This window comes from Neoarius graeffei, chromosome 25, assembly GCF_027579695.1.
Source record: "Neoarius graeffei isolate fNeoGra1 chromosome 25, fNeoGra1.pri, whole genome shotgun sequence".
Lineage (NCBI taxonomy): Eukaryota > Metazoa > Chordata > Actinopteri > Siluriformes > Ariidae > Neoarius > Neoarius graeffei.
The window spans coordinates 21,688,518-21,714,941 of record NC_083593.1 but is presented as its reverse complement, the minus strand read 5'-3'; the positions used below and the strand labels follow the sequence as shown (position 1 = coordinate 21,714,941).

At 40.3% G+C, this 26,424-nt stretch overlaps 1 protein-coding gene across 1 annotated transcript in view; it reads left to right on the top strand.

Moving 5' to 3' along the window:
* The window catches only part of dclk1a (doublecortin-like kinase 1a), a 153,706-nt gene extending 128,540 nt beyond the window's left edge, over positions 1-25,166 (top strand). Inside the window, exons 5-16 of the mRNA XM_060908449.1 lie at positions 2,901-2,989; positions 9,356-9,440; positions 9,811-9,986; positions 11,549-11,668; positions 12,252-12,398; positions 15,544-15,677; positions 17,319-17,396; positions 17,834-17,930; positions 18,195-18,275; positions 18,573-18,686; positions 23,563-23,636; positions 24,937-25,166. Coding sequence (XP_060764432.1) covers positions 2,901-2,989; positions 9,356-9,440; positions 9,811-9,986; positions 11,549-11,668; positions 12,252-12,398; positions 15,544-15,677; positions 17,319-17,396; positions 17,834-17,930; positions 18,195-18,275; positions 18,573-18,686; positions 23,563-23,636; positions 24,937-24,994 — 1,253 coding nt within the window. The 3' untranslated portion in view covers positions 24,995-25,166. The remainder of the gene's footprint in view (positions 1-2,900; positions 2,990-9,355; positions 9,441-9,810; positions 9,987-11,548; positions 11,669-12,251; positions 12,399-15,543; positions 15,678-17,318; positions 17,397-17,833; positions 17,931-18,194; positions 18,276-18,572; positions 18,687-23,562; positions 23,637-24,936) is intronic.
* The last annotated feature ends 1,258 nt before the right edge of the window (positions 25,167-26,424 follow it).

Genomic DNA, 26,424 nt, shown 5'->3' with positions numbered 1-26,424 from the left:
ACAAAGTTGAGTCATTCAGGATTCAGCCATGTTTTTGCTCGGCGTTAGCAGATTACAGGTTTTTAGCTCATCTCATTATCTCTAGACGCTTTATCCTTCTACAGGGTCGCAGGCAAGCTGGAGCCTATCCCAGCTGACTACGGGCGAAAGGCGGGGTACACCCTGGACAAGTCGCCAGGTCATCACAGGGCTGACACATAGACACAGACAACCATTCACACTCACATTCACACCTACGCTCAATTTAGAGTCACCAGTTAACCTAACCTGCATGTCTTTGGACTGTGGGGGAAACCGGAGCACCCGGAGGAAACCCACGCGGACACGGGGAGAACATGCAAACTCCACACAGAAAGGCCCTCGCCGGCCACGGGGCTCGAACCCGGACCTTCTTGCTGTGAGGCGACAGCGCTAACCACTACACCTGAAATGTTTTCTTTTATTTCTTCTTCCTCAGGGGAGTAAAACTCGCTTTCGCTGTGAACACTGTCGTTATCGCTATCCATGCTGTAAAATTAATGCTATTCTCCTGAGAAATGTTGGCAAAAATTTACAAGATTTTTGATAATCTTATAAATAAATCTTATTTAAAAAAAAAGATAAATGTTGACAAGAAAATGCTACTATGTTTGTTGTTGTTGTGAACGAGCGAGTCACCAGAGGTCCGTAACCGGGGTCCGTACCGTAGGATGATACAGACCCGCTCGCCAGCCAATCAGAGCGCAGGATTTGGACCGCGAAAAAAATAAACCATGTAATTTTAAGTAGAAAAGAAAGAAAATATAAAAGAATCTGGATATGTGTAGGCTATAAATAACTTATGTATGAAAGGATTAAGTGGACTTTGACCCTGCCCAAACTTTCCATGCAGGATCCTGAGTGTGCGGTGAGCGCAGTGTAATCCCAGCATGGCGCTGTTCGCTTTCAGCACAACTCTCACTCGGCGCCTTCATGCTTTTACACTGGACGAAGAAAACACTGACACAAACTCATTTCATACTGACGTGAATTACAGCTTCGTAATGCATTTACAACTTCAAGTAAAAAAAAATACGGTGTACACACACCAAACGCCTGCGTGTGGTTAATTACAGCAGCGTTTGTTTGTTTGTTGTTGTTTTTTTTTCCCTCTTCGGCTAACCGCCTCAGCACCCCGACCGTCTGTCAGTGAGAAAATTCGGCTCTGTTCTGCAGCTCATCCCCGCCCGCGCCTCCCACTACGGTGGTGTGTGTTGCGCATGCGCACGGCTGCTCGTCAGAGACTACGCTAGCAGACCGGCCGCCTACAGTCGCCCACGAGCGCGCGCGCGCTCCGCCCCTTTCGTTCATTCATTCTAATTGCAGCCGAAGCGCTCGAGCGCTCAGAAAGTGAGCGCCGTTTCCGCCTGCCTCTCGGATTAACCGCGCCGTGTCTGACTCCAGCATGCTGCAATACGAAGGTAGGAGATTAGCGGCGCTACGCGGATTTCCTGATGGACGCCAGTCAGTGTTGTGTTGTGGTCGGATTGTGGTGCCGTTTGGACTCTCCAGTGTTTTATGAACGGGTTTTTTGAAGCGCTGCTCGGATCTTCACTGTGGGCTGTAGGAATGAACTACCTGTACAGTACTGACATCATTTCCACACTGGAGTTGTTCTAGTACTGAGTTTTTTTTTATAGACACATTTATATCCCTGTCTGGCAATCCGTTGACACAGTCTGTATGAAATAACAGTGTCATTTCCAGACTGCTTCAATGTACACACTCTGCTGCACACATCTGATCTTTCATGGTTCTTAATTTAAAATAAAATACAGTAATCTGGCAATTTAGCTTTTTTTGTTTAAAAGTGTTTAAAATATTAAACATGAATTATATCTATCATGATATATGATCTCTCATCTCATATCCCTGCGCTTAGATGTTGCCCCTCCCTGCTTCTTGCTCTCTTTGATTTCCTGCTCTTAATTTCTTTGTTCTTTGCCACTTTTCTCACTGCTGACGCAATGCCTATATCAGAGCTTGTGTGTTGTCTGAAACCCAACACTGACCTGATGCTCACATCCTCTTAGTCGACTCTCAGTAAGATTCTGTTGCCAAGTCATGTGACAGGCAGTGTGCTTCCATTTACATCCAGTATTCACGTGCAAGATCTGTCATGCCAGTCAACATTACACCCTCATGGCATTGGTTAAAAAAAGTATATATATATAAGTACCGATCTGGTCTGATACTGATTGTATAAATTCACTTTTGTTGTGAAGACCAGTACATGGGGCAAAAGGCAAAATTCTGGTCCAGTGTGGCATTGATGAATCTGAATGCTGACAGATATTATTGTAGGCTGTGTATGGAGTGAAATGCGGAGGCTGCTCTGTCTTGATAGTTTTCCTGCTGTGTTTAGAAGGGAATAGTTCGTGGGAGGGATGGATTTGTGTCCAAGTGTGGGAAGGATCAGTGTGGGCAAAACTGTGTGGGTGATGTCCCTCATCCCATTACTTCTGATACATGTGGCTTATTTTCTGGAGCCAGGTTCAGGCCTAAATACTGTATTATTGGAGACATTTAGTCTAAGGCTGCGTACATCAGCATAGTATAGAAAAGTTGTCCAGTGAAAATAGAGTTGTCCTGGGGGGGTTTTGTGTGTGTGTGTGTTAATGCACTGTAACCTGGTGTTTACTCCATCTCCTGTGCCAGTAGGTGGCACATGTTTGTTAATGTTGTATAGTATAGTCTTTACATACTGAATTTTCTATGTAACCAAAATAATCTCACGATTCTAATAAGTAATACTTACATTCAACATGCTTATTGTACTCTTAGTGTGTTCCGTTGTGTCAGTGTCAGCAAGTCAGATCAAATTTCGAGTGAATCTTCCTTACTGGCTGATAAAACCAACTGTTTTTTTCCTTTGCTCCTAGTGAACGGGACTCCAGCCAGTCAGCCATCTACAGTGAACTGTATGAAGTCCCCCAGTCCTACTCCAGCTAGTCCAGGGAGCCTCAAGAAGGTAAGTACATGATCTCATCCTCACATACACTTGCACACCGTCATACAACTCGTGTTCAGTATCCTATTTTATGTTCATGTTCATCTCCAATTCCTATATATTTATTATTGGCGTATTCATGATTTTAGACAGGCTTCCTCATTCCAGCCCTTGGTAACACACTCTTTATGTGTTCTCAGGAGAAAGACAAGGCAGGCACCAAACGTGCAGCCTAACTCCACACACTCATGCAGAGGGGAGATAGCAATGGGATACCTAGCACTGGGGAATCTCCTGAACGCTGTTACACACTCTCACACTCACACTCATTTGGCCATCAGAGCCATGTGTGAAAGGCCAGCAGATTTGTTCATGGAGACCATCCTCTGCCTTCTAGTAGTTTTCTAATGATGAAGTAGACATGCTGTCTACTGGTGGTATTAGAGTGTACAACTTGAACCTTGAACGAGCATGCAACTCAGTGGCTGATAAGGGAGTTAGTTAGGGGTTTTATCGGCCACACTCATTTCTCCGGTCTTTGTGTAAATTAATAATGAGGCGTTCCAAATCCTGCTGCATCAGTTAATAGTGTGTCCATGCTCAATCAAGACCTGTCGCCAACTATGTAATTATGTAATTAACTCATTAATCATTTCTGTCTCTCTCTCGCTCTGATTCCTTTATTATTAAAAGCACTTTTCACTAAATTTTTGATTGGTGGTGCCAGTATGTGATGGTGTAAACAAACTCGAGTAGTGTGTTAGACTGAAGGATGAATAAAAGACTTCTCTGATGTCTTGTGCTGTAGGCTTAAAAGTGGCTATTGCTGGTTCCGCAGGGTGTCTGGAGGTCAGTTTTTCTTTGAGTTGCCTGGATATGGTAGGAAAAATTATCCAGGAGAATTTGTGGCACAGCTGTTGCTCAGTGATTAACCCCCCCGAACTAACTAACATCAGATTGTCCTAAAACTGAGCCGGTGTATTCCCTGAGATAGAGAAATGACTGTGTGCTGTCTGAGTTCACCCCGCCCTGTTTCATATTCTCCGCACCAGTCAGTGATCACTGAAAGAGTGCTCAAAGCAGGATGATCTCAGTGTGCTTTGAGCTGAGGAGGATTGCTTTGCACTTCTTTCTGCTTGCCCCCTCTCCAGAGGACCATTTCGAGCAGTCTGATGATCGGCTCCAAGCAAGGCAGAAGCTTGATGGCTTCACAGCCAGCTGCCATATAAGTAGGTCATGCTATGATAAAAAGTTCACATTTTGTGAATGGGGGTAAGGATAATAAATGCAATGTTGAGGCACTCCAGCTGTGAGGGTTTTTTTGTTTTTGTTTTTTGTTTTGGACAGTCAGACACTGATCTGAGCTAGCTGAAAATGGCAAAAAAGAGCCTTAAATGTTGTGTGGCCTCTGGCATTTACAGTACGCTTAGTTTGAACACTTCTACTTGTTTGGAGAGCCTCTGCTTCTTTACTTGAATAATATGTGGCTCTCTGCAAATGATTTCCAGTGATTCTTTTGTCGTTGCTTACATCATGCACAGTACTGATTCTCCACTTCTCCTCATTAGCGATACACACTTTTTTTTTTTTTTAAATATGATCTGACCCAGCAATGAATTTTTGCTTAGCACTGAACTATTTATACACATCTGCTTCTCGTGGGTGATCACTCCTATAAAGAGATAAGAACGCACAAACATTTTTGTCTCAAAGCTTAAAGATGAAATGCATTTCAAATGATAAAAATATGTAAATGCTTTCAGTCATAGAAATAATTAAAAATTGTATTAATATGATGCTGCACTAGCAGGTTTTTTTTTTAATTGATTAAGTGCAATTCCCAAAATGCATTTGTCTGGTAGGTGCAGGGTTTTTTTTGTTTTGTTTTTTTTTCCCCTGGCCCTACACTTTTATAGGCGATGTTGATCATGGAAGCGACACCTTACTGCTTTCTTGAAGTCTCAGATCAATTGAGAGATGAACATTCTGTGGCATGTGACCGAAGTCGTCTGCGAATATTGGTGGCTGTGGACTGAAAAGTGAAATAATTAGAGGAATTTGAAAAATAATTGGGAAGGGTGGAGAGAGGGATGAAGTGTAAGCTGTTACCACAGCAACATCAGATGAGCTGAAGATTAGATATGTGGAGAAGAGTGCAGGGCACTAGGGCAGGTAGTGTAGGATGGCGTGATGCAGAGTAAAGAAGGACTGACATAACATACGGAGAATTAGAATATTAATGAATGAATATAATCCAATTCATATAAAATAGTGTTTACAAATCGACTGCTGGATTCTGGTTAATGGACTGGTGTCACTCTAGAAAAGAGTTTTCACTTCAGTGCTTTTATAGATGGTAGAGCAGTATACTACATAGTATGACCTACTTTTCAGAATTACACCAGAGTGGCAGCTGCTCTGTGCGATAGGATTGTGTGTTTTAGTGTTTCAGTCCTTGGGGGTTTTCCTTCTCTTATATTTTTCTCCAGTGCCCCTTGGCTCTGCATATTCCTTTCATGTGAAGCATTAATCAATGCACAGAGCAACCATATGCACAGTGTGTCTATAAATTCACGGTCTGTGTCAGTTTGGCAGCTGTCCCAGTCATAGTGATGTTCTGCCAGAAACAAAACAAGGTTCTGAGAGAGATGGACAGACAGAAAGAGGGGGAGACAGACAGAAAGTGGGAGAGAGAGGGACAGAGTGGGGGAGAGACATACAGACAGAGAGAGCGCACAAGAGAGGCTGAGGGATGGACAGACAGAAAGAAAGAGAGAGAGATGGACAGACAGCGAGAAAGAGACAGATAGACAGACATGGACAGACAGACAAAGTGGGAGAGAGTCAGAGAGGGAGACAGAAAGAGACAGACAAATGGACAGGCAGACGAAGAGTGCAAGAGAGACAGAGTGGGACAGATGGACAGAGAGAGAGACAGACATACAGACAAAGAAAGTGGGGGAGACAGCGAGAGACAGACATGGACAGACAGTGGGAGAGAGAGACAGAGAGGGAACGTGAAAGAGGGACTGACAGACAGAGAGACAGACAGACAGATGGAAAGTGGGAGAGAGGGAGAGAGCGAGGGACAGACAGATGGACAGAAAGGCAGAAAGAGAGACTTTTATTTGAGAGGGAATAGGTGACTTGTATTTGCAGTTGAGGTTTGAACAGGCAGCTCATGTTTCACTTTTTGTTTGATCAGTTTAGTAATGATGCATCCATCGTTCCATCTATAAACCTTCTTTTATATTCTCTTCATTGTGTCGGTCCAGTCATTGTCTGGCTTTATAAACCACGCTGAGTTGCATGCTCTTCTCATTTGTGTGTATGTTTTGCATTTTTTCTTGTCATTCATTTCAGTTTTGAAAATCGTCATCTGTTTATTCTTAATTAAATTTTTTTGGTGTTTTCTAAAAATACATGTGTATCTGTCATCTGTGTAAACATCCCAGTACATGTCATGCATGTTTTTCTGGTTTTGTGAGTCCTACAGGATCCTGATGATCATCCCCTCTTTTTCTCACACAACTGAATTACATGTGATGGCTGTTTGTTCATTTTAATTTCTGCTCATTTTGTGTGTTTTTGTGCAGTTGTTTCCATTCTGTTTATCCAATGTTTTCTTGAGTGTGTGTGTGTGTGTGTGTGTGTGTGTGTGTATATATATTTATATTTGACTTGTGGTCTGTTTTATCACATCTTTCATTCCTGCCAGAGGAAGATCAAATCTGTTCATTTGTATTTTGATCTCTGTGTGTGTGTGTGTGTGTGTGTGTGTGTGTGTGTGTGTGTGTGTATGTGTAAATAAATCTTATTGAATAATTTGACGTCACTGTGTGTATTTGTAAACATGTTGAATATATTAAATTGAATGTGCACATTGTGTGCATCATGTATTTGATGATATTGCGAGTGTGAGATGTTTTACTTCAGCCTCAGCTGTTCTTCATGTGTTTTTCCCAGAGCACACAGGCAAATTACTCAGTACCGTGTTATTGTAGCTACCGCCGGTATTGTGGCTTATCCAAAAACCTGAACTGCCAACAATCGCCACATTTGCTGTATTAAATAAAATAATCGGATTTTTTGTTATTGTTGTTACGGTAAAATCATGGGCATTGCTGAGTTTAACTAAGATTCTGTCTGAAATTTTGCTGAGTTTTACATTCAGAGTAGATGGAAATAATGGATTAATGGAAGTTCTGCCTGGAATAAAATAAATAATCTCTGGGTTCAGGAATAGAAATGAAGAAACAAAGACAAGCAGAAGTTTTGTGTTCTTCTGTCCTTTGTTCCTGAACTGTATTGTTGTGAAGACTGACCGTTAACGTTAAACTGAGGTAAGGAATTATGTGATGTTATTGGAAAAGAAACTTCAGGGTATTAATATATGCTTGGAAAATAAAATTCAAGGTTTATTATTTTCCAAAAACCGTACCCCCTGAAGTGTTTCATTCTTGTTATACCACAACAATTAGGCAAAGTTAACCATTTTAAAATGAATTAACGTACAGCGTTCTACTAGTTATCTATTTGTTGTTAAGTTTAATGTTGAGGAACAGCCCTGAAACTGGTTATTCATGTTGCCACTTATACCAGTCACTCCTTCAGCAGCTCCTCTTATTTCAGAACCCCTGAATCCGAATCGAGAATTCAGCAGTGCTGTGCTATAAATGTTAGCAGATTCTTTGTGAATTATTCTGTCAATCAAAATGTAAGTAAAGTAGGTATCGCTTGGAATGGGATCAGTGTGTTCTTTCACAACTGTCTACAGAGGCACAGGAAATCATCATATTTGGCAAACTGAGACAGGAAGCAGGAAATTGTTTTGTATGGGCATGCACTCTGTCTCACACACAGATTGTTACTATTACTGTTGCTCACTCTGACAGACCTGCAGTTTCCATGGCAACAGAGTTGTATTGCTGTTACTATGGCCTGCGATCTCAATGAAATGTTACAGAATGCAATAATAAGCGCAACACACACACACTTGCTTTCATTTGCATCTCAAGTTTTTCGAGAACTTGCTTGTCCTACTTTAATTAAGTAACAGTAACAACTTAGGCAGTGAGTAGACTTTGTAGACTCTCTATGGGTTTACATTCCAATGTCACTGCCTGTCTCTCTCGCTCCCTCTCTCTGTCTGTTTCTCTGTGTGTGTGTTTGTCTGTGTTTCTCTTTCTTTGTCTTTCTTTCTGTCTTTCTCTGTTTCTCTCTGTTTCTCTGTTTCTCTGTTTTTCTGTCTGTCTGTTTCTCTCTCTGTTTTTCTGTCTGTCTGTTTCTCTCTCTCTGTTTTTCTGTTTCTCTCTGTCAGTTTCTCTCTTTCTCTCTGTTTCTCTCTCTCTGTGTTTGTCTGTGTGTGTGTTTCTCTCTTTCTGTCTGTTTCTTTCTGTCTTTCTCTGTTTCTCTGTCTGTGTTTCTCTCTGTCTCTGTTTCTCTCTGTTTTTCTGTCTGTTTCTCTCTGTCTTTTTCTCTCTCTCTCTGTTTTTCTGTTTCTCTCTGTCTGTTTCTCTCTTTCTGTGTTTGTGTGTGTTTCTCTCTTTCTCTGTCTGTTTCTTTCTGTCTTTCTCTGTTTCTCTGTCTGTGTTTCTCTCTCTCTCTCTCTCTGTTTCTCTCTCTGTTTTTCTGTCTGTTTCTCTCTGTCTTTTTCTCTCTCTCTCTGTTTTTCTGTCTGTCTGTTTCTCTCTCTGTGTTTTTCTGTCTGTTTCTCTGTCTGTCTGTTTCTCTCGTGTGTGTGTGTGTCTGTGTGTTTCTCTCTGTCTTTCTCTGTTTCTCTCTCTGTGTTTCTCTCTCTTTCTGTCTGTTTCTCTCCCTCTCTGTCTGTTTTTCTGTCTGTCTGTTTCTCTCTGTCTCTCTCTGTTTTTCTGTCTGTCTGTTTCTCTCTCACACACACACACACACACACACATATTTCTCAGGCCCCATACTGGTCACTGTCCTCCACACACATGGTCCAGTCCCAGCCTTGTGGTTCTCCCAGCAGTCCCAGCATGCTACATTTCAGCACTGACCCAAAGCTGGTCCTAGAGAGAGAAGAAAAAATAATTTTGCCTCCAATGTGCTCTTTCGTTCTCAGTCTCTCTCAAGCTCACTCACTGCTGTCATGACAACCAGCCGCTGAGCCACCCAAGGGTTTTACCTCAGCCAAGTGTTGAGTTTTAGATTTAAAGGTGAGAACAGCTGTGGTGTCACAGCGGTAGGAACAACAGACAAAGGAAGAGGAGGAAATAATTGTAAAGATATTGAGGTGAAACAGCTGCCAGCAAAGTGCTTTCGACATTAAACTTGCCACGTATATCATCACTCATGTCATTTTCGCATTTTGCAACACCATTTGTGATGAAGTGAACATGTAGATGATGACCGCTCTGCTTCTCTCAGGGCTCTGAAGAGAACGGCTCTTCCACCTCGCTGGCCTCCACCAAGCTCTGCAGTCTGGATGAGGGTGATGGTGCTGTCAGTGATGGTACGAGGCTTTGACATCCTGCATCATTTGTAACACGTCTCTGTTCATATAATAATATAGATTAATGTCATTCGGAATTCTAACTGAGATTTAAAAAAGGAATGAATTCTTTAACAAAGCGTAATTTCATCTGTCGTATATAAAAGAGCTATTTTATTATGTCATCTTTTCTCGACTTATACAGTTCTTTCAGCTGTGCAGTGACAGTATGCTTTAAGGGCAAATGTCAGAATTTGCAAGCCTTTGATATGCAGTGAGATCACCTCACCTGTCCGCTATGAAGGGTGCTTATAATTTAGACATAATGCCACTTCTCCATGTAAGATGAATAAAGTTTGAGTCTTCATGTGTCTGGTTATTTTCTGATTAGCTGAGCCTGTGGAGGAGAGCACAGCTCCTGCAGTCCCGGCGTCCATCTCTGATCGATACACAGTAGGCCGAATGATCGGCGACGGCAACTTTGCGGTAGTGCATGAGTGTGTGGAGCGCTCTACTGGCCGGGCCTATGCTCTGAAGATCATCAATAAAGGCAAATGCAGAGGAAAAGTGAGTAGAAAAATCACAGTGAAAATCATTACTGTTTTTACAGAGGTTCTGCACTAATGTCCTAATCATAAGGACACGTCAGGTACAATATTTACAAGCAGTAAGTCAAGACGACATATTCTCTTCAGCTCTGGCCCTGACTGAAATTCCTTTTAGAGAGCTCTTCCTCTCATCGCAGAGCTTCTTCAAAGTTCAGGGTCAAGCTTTAATACTGTCAATTTTTAATAGAGCAGCGGCTGCAATTATCGATGGCTCATAATTATCGACACACTTTCAGATTTACCAATAAAAAAAAAACTTTTACAAAGGTGAGTTTCAGTTACAACAGTTATTATTGGTTAATTAATCAACCGGAAGACCCGCCTTGCTCTTTGAGCTTGTCATCTGATGACGCAGCTCGTTACCTGAGATGGATTTTTTTTTCAGCACAAATTAATCAATAATTTGAGGAAAACCTGGATGTTCTCATTGCAGGGAAGCATGGTGGAAAGATCATGGACATGTTTTTACTTCTCAAATTCACCGATATTTCATGATCTTCTTGTCTCAACCTACTTTGTTTCTTTTTCTTTGATTTGACAGTCGCCATTTTGTATCTAAACGCGCGTTTGAAAAGTCACGTGAGTTGTCGATAATAGTGATCACTTTCACTGGTGTCCACCATTATCGACACCCTGTGGAATTAAGTGACATTTACAACTGTTATGGATCGATCTTTGTGTAACATTGTTGAAGTCGATGAGGAACTTTAAAAAAAAAAAAGTGCTGTGAGTTATAGTAATTTTTTTCCTGATCCATAACAGAATGGAATGTTTATAGAGTATTTTGAATCCTATTGCAAGAAATAGAATTAGACCAGATTTAAATTCCTACATATAAAAAAATTACGTTTGAAATATTCAGATTTTTCTATTCATTCAGATTTTTTTTTTTCAGTTTGTTGTCTACCACATATTACAATATCAGTAGACATTTTATATTTTGGTTCGAGGAATGACACGCAAACTTTGACCTGGATTTTTATGCGGTTACGATGTCAATTGCCTGTTGATATTTACTGGTAAACTACAAAACTAGAAATTAATACAAACAACAGCGAATGATTAACAAAATGTGATCTACGGAAATACTTAGAAAGTGGAACAAAAAGATTTTCTGACACAGGTTAAACATTATCAGTTCATTTGTTGACAAACATTAGAATTACTTCCTAATTTACGTAAGCACCGACATCAATATATTTATATAAAAAAGATCTTGTACTAAATATAAGTCTATGTTTTGTTAACTTAGTACCACATACAGATTATTTTTTTTATAAATAATCATCTGGATGTCGATAATTGTGGACAAAGATGTCGATAATTGTGGAACGGTGTCACGTGATCTGATACGCTCAGTAATCGGGAATCAACTCATTTTTTTCCAGTGGAAGTCTGAGTAATTATTCATGCACAATTTACGTATTGAAAGTCTTAACTTTTGCAATGGCCAAAAGATTGTTACGGTGTCGATAATTGTAGCCGCCACTCTATTGCTTTTCTCTGTGCCCCCTCTTCCAGGAGCAAATGATCCAGAATGAGGTGGCTATTCTGCGGAGAGTTAAACATCCCAACATTGTGCTGCTGATTGAGGAGATGGACACGTACAGCGAGCTCTACCTTGTTATGGAGCTTGTCAAGGTGTGCACATTATATGATGTACTCCTTTTAGTGGTACTTTCAGAAAGTAAAGGATCGATTCACAAGGAGCACGTCAGATATGATCCTGCATGTTCATAGTACAGTACTTGGGTTAGTTAAGTGAAATACTCACTTTTTTGTTGCAATTCAGGGCAACAAAAGGCTATACAGTAACCTTCCCTCAGTCTAAATCCCAACATCACGTCTCGACAAATTTAGAGAAACAGGACAGAAAGGAGCACACAGATTTTGGAGGGCCTTTTGTGTTTGATGTCTCGTTTCGTTGGGCCGTACAGTACAGCTGGCTCAGTCCAGTGCAGCTCTATATAAAGCTGCTGCTCTACTTCTATGAGTGGATTTCAGCAAACCAGGCCACTGTAAACTTTCTGCTCATGTTATTTATCAACAGTAAGCTAACGTGAAGTACAAAACTAATGAGCTAGTGACTTGACGTGTGTATTTGAAAGGCTTTTGGGTTATAACTGGTTTAAAAAAGGTGGCCAGATGGAGGCTTTCCTGTTGGTCTAAAACTTTGCAGGTATTTATTGTGGTGGTGGTGGTGTTGTGTGTTGCTTGTCCACAGGGGGGCGACCTCTTTGATGCTATTACCTCTGCAACCAGATACACAGAGAGGGATGCCAGTGGTATGCTGTATAACCTGGCCAACGCCATTAAATATCTACACAGCCTTAACATCGTCCATAGAGACATTAAACCAGAGAACCTTTTGGTAAGAGGATCGTTTGAACTTTACTTATACACCCAGTCTGTGGTATTATACACCCAGTCATATACATTTATTATGGCATTCAGTTAATTATTAATTCAGTAGATAATTGAACATGTGATTCTTTCATTTACTGGCAAATTTGACTTCAATATCAATATAAGTCCTTTTGTAATCATGATTATACAACAGCATACACGGTGGTGAGATATTGTGAGCAGCACAAGTCTTATCTATGAAAGTGATAGATAGATAGATAGATAGATAGATAGATAGATAGATAGATAGATAGATAGATAGATAGATAGAGTTGTGGTCAGAAGTTTACATACAGTGACATGAATGTCATCTTGGAGATGAATGTCATGGCAATATTTGGGCTTTCAGTAATTTCTTTGAACTGTTCTTTTCCTGTGGCAGAATGATTGTACAGCATACAGCTTTAATAAAAAAAAATTAATTAAAAAACACTAGAATTTGGTGCACAAGTTTTAATTTTCTGTGGGTTTTCTGAAATCAACACAGCGTCAAACTGATACATACAGGGTCAAAAATATACATACAGCACACCTAATATTTGGGTAAAATGTCTTCGCAAGATTCATCTTGACCAAACATTTTTGTTTACCATGAACAAGCTTCTGGCAGAATTCTGGTTGGGTATTCCAGGACTCTTCATGGTAGAATTGGGAGAGTTCAATTAAAATTTTTTTTTCTTAATGGCATGGACTCGACTTATAAGCACAGTCCATATATTTTCAATAGGGTTGAAGTCAGGACTTGTTTTAAGCTTAATATTAGCCTGCTTTATCTTCCACAACCAGCTCTGATGCGTGTTTGGGTTCATTGTCCTGTTGTAAGTCCCAAGCCGTGTTCAATTTTCTGATGGTTTATGCTAAAGAATTCTGAGGTAGTCCTCCTCCTTCATTATTCCATCCACTTTGTGCAATGAACCAGTTCCACTGGCAGCAAAACAGCCCCAGAGCATGATGATCCTACCACCACCACTAGCTGGTACAGCGTCCCTCTGTACATGGTGGTCATTGTGGCCAAACAGCTCAATCTTTGTCTCATCTGACCATACAGCTGTCCTCCAGAAGGCTTTTTCTTTGTCCATGTGGTCAGCTTCAAACTTTAGTTAAGCTTGAAGGTGTCAATTTGGGAGCACGGGGTTATTTCTTGGATAGCAGCCGCTTAGTCCATGGTGATCTGAACTGTAGACAGTGATCTATCAGCTTCCAGTTCATGGCAGAGCTGTGGCATGGTGGTTTCCAGATTGTTCCTGACCATCCAAACCAATTTCCTTTCAGCTGAGGGTGACAGTTTGGGTTTTCTTGAAGCAAAGTGGCTTGGCAAAGTGACCTACACCTCACAATAACTTGGATACAATTGTTTGAACTGATCTTGGAATTTGCAGTTGTTTAGAAATGGCTCCAAGAGACATTCCGGAGTTGTGTACGTCTGTGATCTTCTTTCTCAGATCTGCACTGAGCTCCTTGGACTTTCCCATTTTACTGTGTGTTGGTCAATCCAGTGAGTGCTTGTAAGCAAACCCTTTTTATGAAGGCACAAAGAAGCTACCAGCTGTAGTCAATCATGATCACTAACAGGAAGTTAAGAGACCTCGGCCTTGGCAAGGTAAGAGACGTTTTGGAAGTTTCAGCACCTCTGAACTAATAATCTAAGTGAGCATATGTAAATATTTGACCCTGTATGTATAATTTTGACCCTGTGTTGATTTCAGAAAACCCAAAGAAAATTAAAACTTGTGCACTGAATTATAGTGTTTTTTTTTAATTAAAGCTGTATGCTGTACAATCATTCTGCCACAGAAAAAGAACAGTTCAAAGAAATTACTGAAAGCCCAAATATTGCCATGACATTCATGTCACTGTATGTAAACTTCTGACCACAACTGTAGATAGGTAGATAGATGTGAGTGAAAGTAATTGAATTAATAGTTGAATAGATGAGTGGATGAATGAAGGAAAAGAATAACGGAATGCAGGAAAGCAGGAGGACGATTCGTTGACTGTCAGTGCCGTCCTTCCTGTCTCCTTCTCCTGGAGCCTGAGTGTGTGATCTCACTGTCACAGGGGAGGAAGTGAGACATGACTCACAGACTGACAGTCATACTGCACCCTGCGCAAAGACGAAATCGCTTCAAACACATGTCACTCTGAAACCAAATCAGTGTGCGAGTGTGTGTACCCTGGCCTCAGCACCCAACGATGATTAAGAGAGAGAAAGGCCATAAATAAGTGCAATTCTGCTGCAACATTATTCACAGAGAAATGTACGTGGGCATATTAGACTCAAATTTTCTACCACAATGATAAACATGGCTTGGTTTTATAATTAAAAAGATGAGAATTATAGTCATTACATTTAAACCATGCACTAGTTCCATGGTATATGTGATTGTGGGCACATCTTCACTGGGGCTGTGAAATTTAATCAGTGCAAAGTGAAATGGGCACTGAGTCAGTGGCACTCACCTCAACACTCATACTGGTGGTAATTGCATGTATTACTAAAATACAGTACTTCGCTACTATCCTCACTCCAAATGGGTTTTTCCCCAAAATGCTGCTCTTTCAGACATTATGTAACCTAACAGAACAGAGAAAGTGGGATGTATTAGTGGCAGCAGTCTTTTTTTTTTTTTTTAACTTTACCATAAGTCAAACTCCAGCTAAAGCAAAAACACATATTACTGCACTAAACACACGAAGATGAAAGGGGTGGGGGTTAAAAAGACAGCAGCGATTCAACTATTGATAAGAACACTTGAATATCGCCTCAGATGGTTTGTGTTTTGAAGTCACATTCCTGTTTGAAATAGTTCATTACATTCTCAGAAGATAAAGTACATCCTTTAGAGGTACAACAGCTTGTCACTGGGGCGATACCCTCTAAGGTACTTATTTGTACCATTTATATACTGATATGTACCTTTTTGACTTTAAAAAGGTACATGTATTTACCTTGAGGTCCAATAATGAGCCCTAGGGGGTATATTAGTGTAGAGTGTACCTTAGGAGACAGAAATTGACTCCTACTGTACCCCTATTTCTGTCAGTGTAGAAATGGTGGATGTTTAAAACCTGTCTGCTCTAAACATGAACACTGTGTTGTTCTCATTCAGGTGTATGAGCACCAGGATGGCAGTAAGTCTCTAAAGCTGGGAGACTTCGGCCTGGCCACAGTGGTAGATGGGCCGCTCTACACTGTCTGCGGGACTCCCACTTATGTAGCACCTGAGATTATTGCAGAGACCGGGTAAGACTCTGCTCACTGATGACGCTTCTCATATCTGAGCTTAGGCTTTGCTTTTAATTCTCAGTCAAGCATTTTGAAGATATACTACATTTACTATATTACGAGCAAAATTTCTTAAATGTATTAAAGCTAGACGGCCTTTCGATTTCATAAAATCGGCGAAATTTAGTTCCCTCTGAAATTTGGTCATTGTGATATATGTTTATTTCTGTAATATCTCACAAAATATCAGGCCATTCTGTGGCTGGGAAGTTATTTAATTTGAGGGGATTCCTGAGCAAATAATGTGCATGAAATTGCTCACTTTGCGCAGTCAAGTAGACAGAGGAAGTCCGTGTGCGCATGCGCAGGTTTGCTTTGAGCGTGCACTGACAGTTCCATCATTCTGTCGCTAAACGAACAGCTGATCACACCGAGGTGCTCGCTGACCACCAATATTTATTAGTTTGGTCCTGCATTTTCTTTCCTTTGCAACATAACGTCTTTTCTTCTCGCTTTCTGTTACTGTAGTCGCTCTTTCACGTTTCATTCGCACACTCAACGTCCTCCATTTTTCTCTTCTGTTTCAAATTTGTATCCCACAATGCCTTATGTGAACGGGGAAAGCCCACCACGTGATACATGATGTAGTATCTTGAATTGGATCATGGTGAAGCAGGAAAAAATAGCGGAGAATTTAGAGCCACGTGGTAGGACCTAAATTCATTAATTGTTCTATTAAAAAAGCGAATAAAATTGGAAGTCTGTGATTCAAATTCAGTAGCTTTCGGTCCACTAAACAAAAATAACTGGGTGTCGGGGGGGGATTCTTTTTATGACCTACACTTGAAAAATCTGAAAGGCGGTCTAGCTTTAAAAGGCCTGTTAAGTGGCCAACTCACTGTCTTTTTTTTTTTATTTTATTTATTTATTTATTTATTTATTTATTTCACTGTATTGTTTTTACTGTTTAAATCTTGTGTTAAATTCCTATATCTTTATACAAAATTCTATATTATCATTATACAGAATTATTATTAATAATGAATTAAGTAATAAATATGAATTCATGTATTTTATAGGAAAATTTAATGTTTTACCAAGTTAATGAATGAATAAATAAATACAAAGTCTTAATAGTATGTATACACACTATATGGCCAAAAGCTTGCAGGCACCTGACCAACACACACAAACTACACACTTTGCACTAGTTCATCTTTGGGCATAGCTGTGGGTATTTTTACCCATACAGCCACAAGAGCGTTAGTGAGGTCAGGCAACTGATTTTGAGTGAGGAGGCCTGGGGCACAGTCAGTGTTCTTGTTCATCCCTAAAGGTGTTCAGTAGGGTTGAGGTGCAGGACATTCGATTTCTTCCACTCCAACTTTTGGAGCTCACTTTGTGCACAGGGGCATTGTCATGCTGAAACACGTTTGGGCCTCTTAGTTTCCAGAAATTATAAAGCAACAGCATATAAAGACATTCTCTACAATTGTGCACTTCCAACATTGTGGCAACAGTTTGGTTTTCTGGAAGAACGGGTGTGATGGTCAGGTGTCCACAAACTTTTGGCCATATAGTGTAGCATATTTAGCTGTACAGCATTATTATTTCGACTGTTACTTTTTAGACTCAGCTCTTCTTCTTCTCTCACTGTAGCTATGGCCTTAAGGTAGATATTTGGGCAGCTGGAGTTATCACATACATCCTACTGTGCGGCTTCCCACCGTTCCGAGGGTGAGTTTATTGAGTGTTGTTTTATGTTAACGCAATCATGAATTATTCATAATATCGTTCAATGTTCTCAGGACTGATAGTTTAATCACTTATAATATCAGGATCATCATGCTGATTATGCTCGACTTGTACAAGGCACCATATCGTCACCTTTGACACAAACTGATTTGAAATGTGGGAATGTGTACATTGTGCTGCGTCTATTCAAACCAGGCTGAGGGCGTGCGCCGAATGTGGTGCATCGCCGGTTATCGGAACTATTTTGAATTGTTTTGTGGGCCCTCAGTTTTAAATATGATGTGTGATGTGTTATTTAAGACGTGAGTTATTTAAGACAGCAGGAGCAGCACAGCCCCTTTATGCTTACTGGATGTACTACAGTTCATTGCTTTTTCCTTTTGAACTGTGATTTTCTGCAACTTGTTTCTTTTTCACAGGAGTGCAGATGACCAGGAATCACTGTTTGACCAGATTCTGCTGGGTCAGTTAGAATTCCCTCTCCCATACTGGGACAATGTGTCAGATTCAGCCAAGGTGTGTGATGGGAACAATCACTAATCACTTTCATCAGTCAATCACTTTTTCTTTTTGGGACTTTAGTTAGCTGCAAATAGGGTTCTGTCAAACATGCAATGCTGCATGAGATAAGTATAATAGCTGTGCTCAGTTTTATGTTGCTAGCAGTTAGAAATGTCTGAAAAACTTCTGAATTGTTGTTGGAAATTCAAACGGATCAGGAACCTGAAAAATGTTTTAGATACGCACTAACCACTTTTGTGTGTGTATGTGTGTGTGCAGGAGCTGATTATATCCATGCTGCAAGTGGAAGTGGATCAGAGATACACGGCTCTTCAGGTGCTGGAACACCCCTGGGTCACTGTGAGTACCTCATGATGATACAGCTCTGTAGAGGAAAACAACCAGTAGCTTTATTAACGCTAAATCACATTCACTGTACCTGAGTTACCTCAAAATAGTTTACATACATCAGAACTCAATCAGTGAATAGCATCCAATAGATCAGAGATGTCATTATTATAGCTTGTGTGACAAATATGAAAAATGCACAAACGCACTGACTTGGGTCCATTCATAAAACTCAGCCACACTAGTAACATATCAAGTAGCTTTTGTTTTACATGACAACATTTACAAGATTGCGCATTGCATCCACAGGATGACGGTTTATCAGAGAACGAGCACCAGCTGTCAGTGGCAGGAAAGATCAAGAAGCACTTTAACACAAGCCCCAAGCCCAGTGACAGCACGTCAGAAATGAACGTCATCATGGTGAGAACTGCTCTCTCATCAGCTCGATGACTTGAAATAGGCATACGAAGACATCATATTATGTCACACCAGTAATTATCCCATAGCACTGTCCTCGATTTTAGAAAGAGGGTTAATTAATTTTCTATAACAGCAATTCTGACAGTAATTCCAGCAGTAATTCAAACCACAGGTTCGCATTAATGTTTATTCGAATACAGGGTGTTTCAAAAAATTTGATATTATTTGAGATGTAAACATCCCAGAAACTACATAGTCTAGGCAAATGAAACTGAACAGGCTTAATGTTGAGCAATATAAGATTTATTCCTCAAAATTTGAATGAGAAATTCAAAGGTATGTGGATTCCATGAACGATTTCACAAATTTTCAATATTCATGCCACCTGAGACACGAACACACGTCAAGTCAGTAGTCCAGCTCCTGCCAAACACGCTGCAGCATGTCTTTGGTAACAGTCTTTTCTGGTAACAGTGCATTTTTAGAGAATTCTCTCATAAATGTACGCTGCACAGTCTTGTTCGAGCGTATGCTAACACACAAAACGCCTTTTCTTTTCCAGTGATTGGCATTTCTATACCTAAAAAGATAAACACAAAAAACATTCAACATAAAAACCTGACCCGTTTCCACACATGCTGTTAAAATTTGAGGTCAATTGAACAAGAATTGGCAAAGTTATTAGATTGCGAAATGATATAAAAAATTTTTGAAACACCCTGTAGTTTACTGTTTCCGATAGTAACTTATTAAAAGAGGCGATGGTGGAGCTCCACATAATCTAAGATGACTAATAAACCGATTCAAAATCATTCATATGGTGAAGCTTTCTGGAAAGAGATGTTTGTTTAATATCCAGCATCAAAACTGTTAGTATGTTTTCCGCCACGGCAAAGTCTTCAGGATGGTTAGGGTTAGAGTTAGCACTTCCGCTTCCGCTTTAACACGTTCCGGTTTCTTGGTAACATGACAAGAGAAAATAAAACAGAGACTGATGAGGAAAGGATCGTTCAAAGCTGTTGTAAGAGCTATGATGATACAATAAATAAATGATACTGAAGAAACTGTTAGCATTAATGACAAAAAAATATACCACAGCAAAATGTTGTGTGGTGTGCTACTTAAAATTATACTAGAAGTTGTTAAAAAAGAAAACAAAATGAAATTTATAGAAAACTGCATTTCCCTTAGTTTTAGTCACCTGCTATCAATGGTGTCAATAACAAAACCTCTAAACCGTGTACTGCTACAGTATTATGTCATTTAGTGTTTACGAATTACTGTGGAAAGTGCTAAGTGCATTCAGGAAATGGGTTTATAAATAAATATAGGATGTCGCATGGTTGCGTGAAGATATGAAATTTATCTTTGAGTGTTGAACATAGGGCGGCACGGTGGTGTAGTGGTTAGCACTGTCGCCTCACAGCAAGAAGGTCCTGGGTTCGAGCCCCGGGGCCGGCGAGGGCCTTTCTGTGTGGAGTTTGCATGTTCTCCCCGTGTCCGCGTGGGTTTCCTCCGGGTGCTCCGGTTTCCCCCACAGTCCAAAGACATGCAGGTTAGGTTAACTGGTGACTCTAAATTGACCGTAGGTGTGAATGTGAGTGTGAATGGTTGTCTGTGTCTATGTGTCAGCCCTGTGATGACCTGGCGACTTGTCCAGGGTGTACCCCGCCTTTCGCCCGTAGTCAGCTGGGATAGGCTCCAGCTTGCCTGCGACCCTGTAGAAGGATAAAGCGGCTAGAGATAATGAGATGAGATGAGTGTTGAACATATTCACGAGTGAGCGAATGACTGCTATATTTTTCAACACAAGAAAATAAACTTCATATCTTCACACCACTGTGTAATGTCCTTTAGATTATATGGACACATCAACAAAAAAATATGCAAGTTATTCAAAAGAATTTTAATTTTGAACCGGTTTGCCATTTTGAAAACGCGCATCAAGTCAGCGCGAAAACTCTGGGAGTGACATCCTCGGAGTGAAACATCGAGAAATATGTCACTCAGATCAGCGATGTATTTCATATGAAAAATATGAGTTTTTCAACACGAGAAGATAAACATCATATCTTGAAACCAACGTATGATTTTCTTTTTATTATATTGACACATTCACAAACAAAAAGTACCCAAATTTATCAAAACAATTCATTGATTTCCTCATGAGTTACATATAGAGATTTATGTCACGGTTTTGGTTCTCCATGTTTCATTTTATGAAAAAGACAAGTGTGTGTGTCACGCCACAGGGTTTTTGAACCAGATGCTTTGTTTACAGAATGCAGAGAAATGGTGTTGAAAAGTACGCAATATTTTGCACCATTTTCGCTGGCTGATCCAGTAACGAATAATCACCTCAATAGCGCCCCTACAGGATACATTTACCACTTTTAACATCATCCACGACTGTGTTGGACCGAGGTTGGCTCGAGAGGACTTGGGACAGAGACTCGTTTTAAATGACTACCGTGTAGTTTAGTTACTGTCCAGAACCGGAAATGAGTTAACACTCGACTCGACAGCGTCCGCTCATTGTCCATGCACTGACTGATTCGGAGTCCTGGTCTCCATGTTTTCAACACTGCATGTTCAGAGGTTCAAAAGAATAAACACACATTTTATGACTGACTATCTTGTATCAACAACAGTTCTAGCTTTGTTGGTAACATTTTGCACAGGTTAAAGTTGGTCCCATGTTAGAAAAGGAATATCAGCAATTAATAGTCTGACATGATTGGTACAGTGCCAAAAATGAATTTGGCATGGTGCCAACCAATCAGTGAGGCATCAAATTAAATTGATTAGCTGTTTTGTAAATCCAAAGTAAAAGTAGTGTCATTCTGGCCCAGAAATATACTTTAGACCGAGCTGAAACATCATGTACATCATGGATATTTTGAAGGTTTTCTGCCTGGAAAATGGACCATTTGGGGCTGCGCGCATGATTTAATGTCAGATTTACAGTAACTTCCTTTGGTCCAATTTCACTTTGGTTTGTATTTCCTGCGTACAGAGGTAGAACTCCAAATCCATAATCTGAAAATCTGGGACACACACACACACATATATATATATATATATATATATATATATATATATATATATACAGTGGTGCTTGAAAGTTTGTGAACCCTTTAGAATTTTCTATATTTCTGCATAAATATGACCTAAAACAACATCAGATTTTCACACAAGTCCTAAAAGTAGATAAAGAGAACCCAGTTAAACAAATGAGACAAAAATATTATACTTGGTCATTTATTTATTGAAGAAAATGATCCAATATTACATATCTGTGAGTGGCAAAAGTATGTGAACCTTTGCTTTCAGTATCTGGTGTGATCCCCTTGTGCAGCAATAACTGCAAATAAACGTTTCTGGTAACTGTTGATCAGTCCTGCACACCGGCTTGGAGGAATTTTAGCCCGTTCCTCCGTACAGAAGAGCTTCAACTCTGGGATTTTGGTGGGTTTCCTCACATGAACTGCTCGCTTCAGGTCCTTCCACAACATTTCGATTGGATTAAGGTCAGGACTTTGACTTGGCCATTCCAAAACATGAACTTTATTCTTCTTTAACCATTCTTTGGTAGAACGACTTGTGTGCTTAGGGTCGTTGTCTTGCTGCATGACCCACCTTCTCTTGAGATTCAGTTCATGGACAGATGTCCTGACCATTTTCCTTTAGAATTCACTGGTATAATTCAGAATTCATTGTTCCATCAATGATGGCAAGCCGTCCTGGCCCAGATGCAGCAAAACAGGCCCAAACCATGATACCACCACCACCATGTTTCACAGATGGGATAAGGTTCTTATGCTGGAATGCAGTGTTTTCCTTTCCCCAAACATAACGCTTCTCATTTAAACCAAAAAGTTCTATTTTGGTCTCATCTGTCCACAAAACATTTTTCCAATAGCCTTCTGGCTTGTCCACGTGATCTTTAGCAAACTGCAGATGAGCAGCAATGTTCTTTTTAGAGAGCAGTGGCTTTCTCCTTCCAACCCTGTCATGCACACCATTGTTGTTCAGTGTTCTCCTGATGGTGGACTCATGAACATTAACATTAGCCAATGTGAGAGAGGCCTTCAGTTGCTTAGAAGTTACCCTGGGGTCCTTTGTGACCTCGCCAACTATTACGTGCCTTGTTCTCGGAGTGATCTTTGTTGGTCAACCACTCCTGGGAGGGTAACAATGGTCTTGAATTTCCTCCATTTGGACACAGTCTGTCTGACTGTGGATTGGTGTAGTCCAAACTCTTTAGAGATGGTTTTGTAACCTTTTCCAGCCTGATGAGCATCAACAACACTTTTTCTGAGGTCCTCAGAAATCTCCTTTGTTCGTGCCATGATACACTTCCACAAACATGTGTTGTGAAGATCAGACTTTGATAGATCCCTGTTCTTTAAATAAAACAGGGTGCCCACTCACACCTGATTGTCATCCCATTGATTGAAAACACCTGACTCTAATTTCGCCTTCAAATTAACTGCTAATCCTAGAGGTTCACATACTTTTGTCACTCACAGATATGTAATATTGGATCATTTTCTTCAATAAATAAATGACCAAGTATAATATTTTTGTCTCATTTGTTTAACTGGGTTCTCTTTATCTACTTTTAGGACTTGTGTGAAAATCTGATGATGTTTTAGGTCATATTTATGCAGAAATATAGAAAATTCTAAAGGGTTCACAAATTTTCAAGCACCACTGTGTATATATATATATATATATATATATATATATATATATATATATATATATATATATATATATATATAACATAAATTACTTTAGCCCTGTCTTAAGTTAAAATAAAAGTCATGTCTTAAGGCTTTGTGCTGAGTTGTACTGGTTTCTCTCTGCGTAGCTCAACCATGACTTTGGTATCCAGAGATCAGGGTCGTTGGACTTCTATCAACACCCAGGAATGTACTGGATAAGGTAAAGACTGAGAACAGAAGCCCTTGTCATACCTGTTTGTTTTGCTAAAGCACAAACATCCGAACCTCATTTACTTCTTTGCTTAACTATCAGCTCTGTAACTGTGAGGCTGCTTCACAGTGTGTGTACTGCCTGTGTTCTGTGTCATGTCATTTAAGCACACTTCCATGGATAATTCACCATCAGTTTATTTCGCTAACATTTGCTTCATGATGATTTTAGTATGATGCTCTAAATATTTGCTTTATGGCATTGTTTGTCCTGCCCTTCTCGTTTTCCCTTTCTTTGTCTGCAGGGTAAAATATCAAACTTAGAAACAGTTTTTACATTTGTCCCCCTGGGGAATCCCTTCAGTGTTCTGTGTAGAACCATGAACAGGGAGTTCACATTTTAGAGAGGGTTTGATATACTGTTTTTTGTTTTTTTTTAATACTAGCACACTTTAGTATCGAGATAATTTGGAATTACTTTTATTAATTTATACAATATATCTTAGAATTTATATTTATTTTTTATTTATGGAAAACCCATTACAGATGCAGTTTGTATAGTGATTGTCTACATATTATTATTATTATTATTATTATTATTAGGGAAATTGGGTGGCACGGTGGTGTAGTGGTTAGCGCTGTCACCTCACAGCAAGAAGGTCCGGGTTCGAGCCCCGTGGCCGGCGAGGGCCTTTCTGTGCGGAGTTTGCATGTTCTCCCCGTGTCCACGTGGGTTTCCTCCGGGTGCTCCGGTTTCCCCCACAGTCCAAAGACATGCAGGTTAGGTTAACTGGTGACTCTAAATTGACCGTAGGTGTGAATGTGAGTGTGAATGGTTGTCTGTGTCTATGTGTTAGCCCTGTGATGACCTGGCGACTTGTCCAGGGTGTACCCCGCCTTTCGCCCGTAGTCAGCTGGGATAGGCTCCAGCTTGCCTGCGACCCTGTAGAACAGGATAAAGCGGCTAGAGATAATGAGATGAGATTAGGGAAATTGGTATTTGCTTTGCAGGCTGAGCACAGCTCTAAAATGACCAACTGCTCCTTTAAATTATAAAGAACACACACAAATGATCAATATACTGTATATAGCAACCCATAAACGATCACCTTTCCAAACACTATGTATTCTGGATCTTCTCATTATCAGTGCATCACTCTTGGTGCTCTACACAGTTTCTCAGGCATGAGCATTAATGCTGTTTGGTAAAACCACATTATGATTATTGATGAATTTTTTTAAGCTGTAGCCTTGTTCTATACCATGGTTAGGCTCTGATGACTAAGATGCCCTCTCTGTTCCTCCTCCAGGCCACCGCTCTTGATAAGGAGAGGCAGATTCTCAGACGAAGATGCAACCAGAATGTAAGCGTAGAGCCTTGCACCACCTAGCCGTTCTGTAGCCTCCCCTTTCCACTCTCGTCCTCCGTTCTCTGTCTTGCTCTCCAAGTGGCCCCCTTCAGTCTCACCACACCCACCTCGTCCACATCCACGCCTGAGTCTGAAGACTTTTCTGGCTGCACCAGCGAGACTGTCTGCTCCCCCGGCTCCCCCTTCTTGGGTTTGAGTGAAGGTGGTGAGTGCAGAAAGAGAAGAAGGGTTTATGAGGATTCAGAACGCGGCAGTGTGGAATTCATCTGAGCCATTTTGTAAACTGTGGACTTTGTTTTCCAACTAGGAATTGGGAATACAGTTTGTCAGGACTGGCAATGAATTCTTTGAATTGAATCACTTCATTAATTCAGATTCCCCCCCCACTTACACTGATTTAATGTATCTTTGGTCCAGTCTTGCTGAATGTTCCAAGGTGATTTTGTGGATGGAGCAGCTACTTCGCAATTCATTAGCAGTTAATTGGTCATTTTTAATGAGTAATTATGTGAAGCTGCAGAGCCACAAACACATTGACTTTGTCCACCTGATCACTGCAGTCTGGAAGCTAAGCATATGTCTTTTGTGTGAAAAACTCTTTCTTCCTCACCACAATAACACCATGTCATTATTTCAGCACTTTGATCTCCTTCTCTCCGAAAGTGCAGCTGAAGGTGCTACCTAGCACAGACAGCAGGCTCGCACGTGAGATGGGGAATGGTTTTTTTGTAATCGGTGTAAATAATATGATTTCAATTATTTTGATATTGACACTATATTTCTTTAACGTAACTAGCAAGTATAGCAATTGCATATGTCATCATTTCACTGCACATAACTGTATCAAGCACAAAAGCAGTGAGTTTGTGGGAAAGCTGTCTGTAACTTTCCTCAGAAGCGCTTGCGTCCGTGATATACAGTGCGTCGCTGTTCCTATGTGGGAACTCAATCACAGAAATCAATATAGAGATAGTGGAGTGTCTAAGGAAGCTGAGATTCAGGCTTCAGGGGCAGAAGTTTTGGGTTTGAATGGCAGAGTTGATTTGAAATATTAGTGATAAATTGTATTGGGAATAGAGTTAGTGAAGCTCTCGGTCGCATCAGTGCATGGAAATCAGTTATCATCACAGCTTTATTCCAATAGCCATATATTACACTCTCGCACCACTCTCTTTTTTTTTTTTTGATTGATTAAAACTGAGCATTTGGTTAGGACTCGATGAGAAAGTGAAAAGAAACTGAACTGAGAAAGAGAGAAGCACCAATCTGTCTGTCAAATCAACAAAAATGCATCTAACCTGCCTTTACACCAGCGACAGTGCCATGGCTTTAAGAACCGTACCTGCTTCTGTTCATTACTCATAATGAGAAACAATATTATTAATACAAAAAATCCCTAGTTTTGTGTACTTCAGACACTGCTAGACT